Here is a 2,489-nt window from a genome sequence, read left to right as displayed (position 1 = left end):
GGGGGAACACTGAAGAGAAGGCCAACAGAGAGAAAAAGCCTTCCCCTGGAGCTGACGCCCTGAATTTGGACTTTTAGCCTACTTTAACTGTGAGGAAATAAATTTCTCTTCATTAAAACCATCCACTTGTGGTGTTTCTGTTATAGCAGCACTAGATGACTAAGATACCTGGCTAGAAGGGGCAGAGATAGCACACAGTGCTAGGTATTTAGGAGACAGAAAAAGAAGGTAGGTATAGAGGGAGGAGAAACAAAAAGGAAAAAAGAGAAAGAAATAAATGCTCCCAGGGATCCCACCGGTGCTGCTGCTCAGACTGAGGAAGTGTCTCCCAAGCTGCGCAGTACAGCCTGGCTAGAAGGGGCTCCCAAGCTGTGAGAAGAAAACAAACAATACAAAACAAAATGGCCCCAGGGATCCTACCAGCATGGTGGCGTGGACTGGGGAAGCAGTTCCCTAGCCGAGCGGCACTTCACAGCCTTTCAAGAAGAAGCAAAGATGGCATACCTAGCCAGGTGTTTGAGAGAAAGGATGAGGAAGTGGTGAAAGGCAGGGAAGAAACCAAAAGAAGCTGAAAAAAGCAACACCAGCAGCAAAGAAATGGCACTGAAGAAGCTGGCCAGTGTAGGTGGGCTGAATCCAAACAGCACGGAGCGTAGTGCCTTCCAGCTGGCCTAGTAACCATGGCCATCTAGGAATTGGCGGAGGCTGAGCAGTGGGAAGAAGGGTGAGGGATGTGAAAGCATATATCGCTGGTTACCAGGTGCTCTGTCTCTTGCTGAAACCTCTGTGAAGCTGTTTTCCCATACTCCCTGCACGCTGATCTCTGACAGGAGTCCACGGTGGCGAATCCATGCTGCGTTAGCTGTCAGGGGACCTCCACTCATATCTCTCCTTGCTGTCTGTTCTCTGTCAGTTTCTTATTCCATTCAGTGCTTGGCTGAATTCTGTGTCTCTTCACTGACACTTAGGGTTCCAAGATTCACATTTGTCTCTGTTTTACTTAGTTTTTTGGGTCTTTACTGTGGAAGGATGGTGTGTTGCTTCTGTCTATAGTGCCATGTTGGCTCTACCCAGTCACTGTGCTGTTTTTCACTGCAAAATGCTACTGTTTTCTGCTAGACAGCTGGTAATTGATAACTTCTTGAGAAACAGCACACAGCTTAAGGAGCAAAGAGCAACATTCTCCTGAAAAATTATCATTGGAGTCATTTTCATACAGTTTAGAGTATTTGTCTATTTAGTTATTTGTTCAACAAATATTCATTGAGTGCCTACTCTATGACAGGTTCTGTACTAGAAGCTGGGAAACAATGGGAACGGTAAGAGTCCTTGCCCTCATGGAAATTGCTGTCTAGGGAGTGATTGATATTTATTAAAAACTCACACAAGACCATGTAATATTACATTTGTGGTATTAAAAAGACAAGGAATATATTGTTATAAGGGCTTATGGTGAATGGATTGGACCAAGTCAGGGAATTCAGGGATGAGGAAGTATGGATTGAACTGTAGCCTAAAGGAACAACTAGGAGTTAATTAGATGAAACCAAAAGACCAAACCTGTTGCTGTCAAGTCAATTCCAACTCATAGTGACCCTATAGGACAGAATAGAACTGCCCCATAGAGTTTCCAAGGAGCAGCTGATGGGTTTGAACTGTTGACCTTTTGGTTAGCAGCCAGGCTCTTAACCACTGCACCACCAGGGCTAACATCTGTGACAGAGCAAACTGCATGTGTAAAGGTCCTATGGGCCAATTGAAGAACTTAAAGAATGTCAGTGTGTTTGAACATGGTAAGAGTGGCAGAGGGTGGTGGAAGGTGTAGCTCAACAAGTTAGAAGGTAAAGACCAGACCTTTAAGATTTAAGATTAGATTTTGCACGGATTAGGCCAAAAAAATACAGTCTAAGCAGGAGTGACTAAATTGAGGACTTTTTTATCATCTAGATTTTTTTTTTCCTACAGGCAAGACACTTTCATGGAAAATTATTTCACTAGCCAGCGGGACAACATCTTCCGAAATGTGGAGGTTCTGATTTATGTCTTTGATGTGGAGAGCCGCGAACTTGAAAAGGACATGCACTATTACCAATCATGCTTGGAAGCCATTTTGCAGAACTCTCCAGATGCCAAAATCTTTTGCTTGGTGCACAAAATGGATCTCGTACAGGAGGATCAACGGGACTTGGTAAGAAACAGAGTGGGTGCTGCACAAAATGGTTGACGTGCGTTGCAAACTTTTTTTTTGTAGCGTTATAAGTAAATTTGTACCATTCTTTTTCAGGAAAAAAAATCTCAGCATAAGCTTTCAAAATAAAGTTCTCTCATTTCTTTGTTTGTTTTTATTTATTTACTTTTTTAAAGGAGAACATTGTACCAAGTGCTTTAATGGGGCTTGGAGCCAGACCTCCTTGGCTTAAGATAAACTGGGATATAACACTCACCATGCCTTGGGCAGGTTTCGTTTTTTTTTTTTTTTTTTTTTTTTT

General features: G+C 42.9%; 1 protein-coding gene across 5 annotated transcripts in view; it reads left to right on the top strand.

Moving 5' to 3' along the window:
• Positions 1-2,489, top strand: part of RRAGB (Ras related GTP binding B) — a 58,011-nt gene that overhangs the window by 22,045 nt on the left and 33,477 nt on the right. For all 5 annotated transcript variants that reach the window (XM_004390123.1, XM_004390122.1, XM_023725078.1 and 2 more), the window contains one exon: positions 1,966-2,188. In XM_004390123.1, coding sequence (XP_004390180.1) covers positions 1,966-2,188 — 223 coding nt within the window. The remainder of the gene's footprint in view (positions 1-1,965; positions 2,189-2,489) is intronic.

Source organism: Trichechus manatus, unplaced genomic scaffold (genome assembly GCF_000243295.1).
Source record: "Trichechus manatus latirostris isolate Lorelei unplaced genomic scaffold, TriManLat1.0 scaffold00284, whole genome shotgun sequence".
NCBI classification, from domain to species: Eukaryota; Metazoa; Chordata; class Mammalia; order Sirenia; family Trichechidae; genus Trichechus; species Trichechus manatus.
This window is presented reverse-complemented; position numbering and strand designations above follow the sequence as displayed.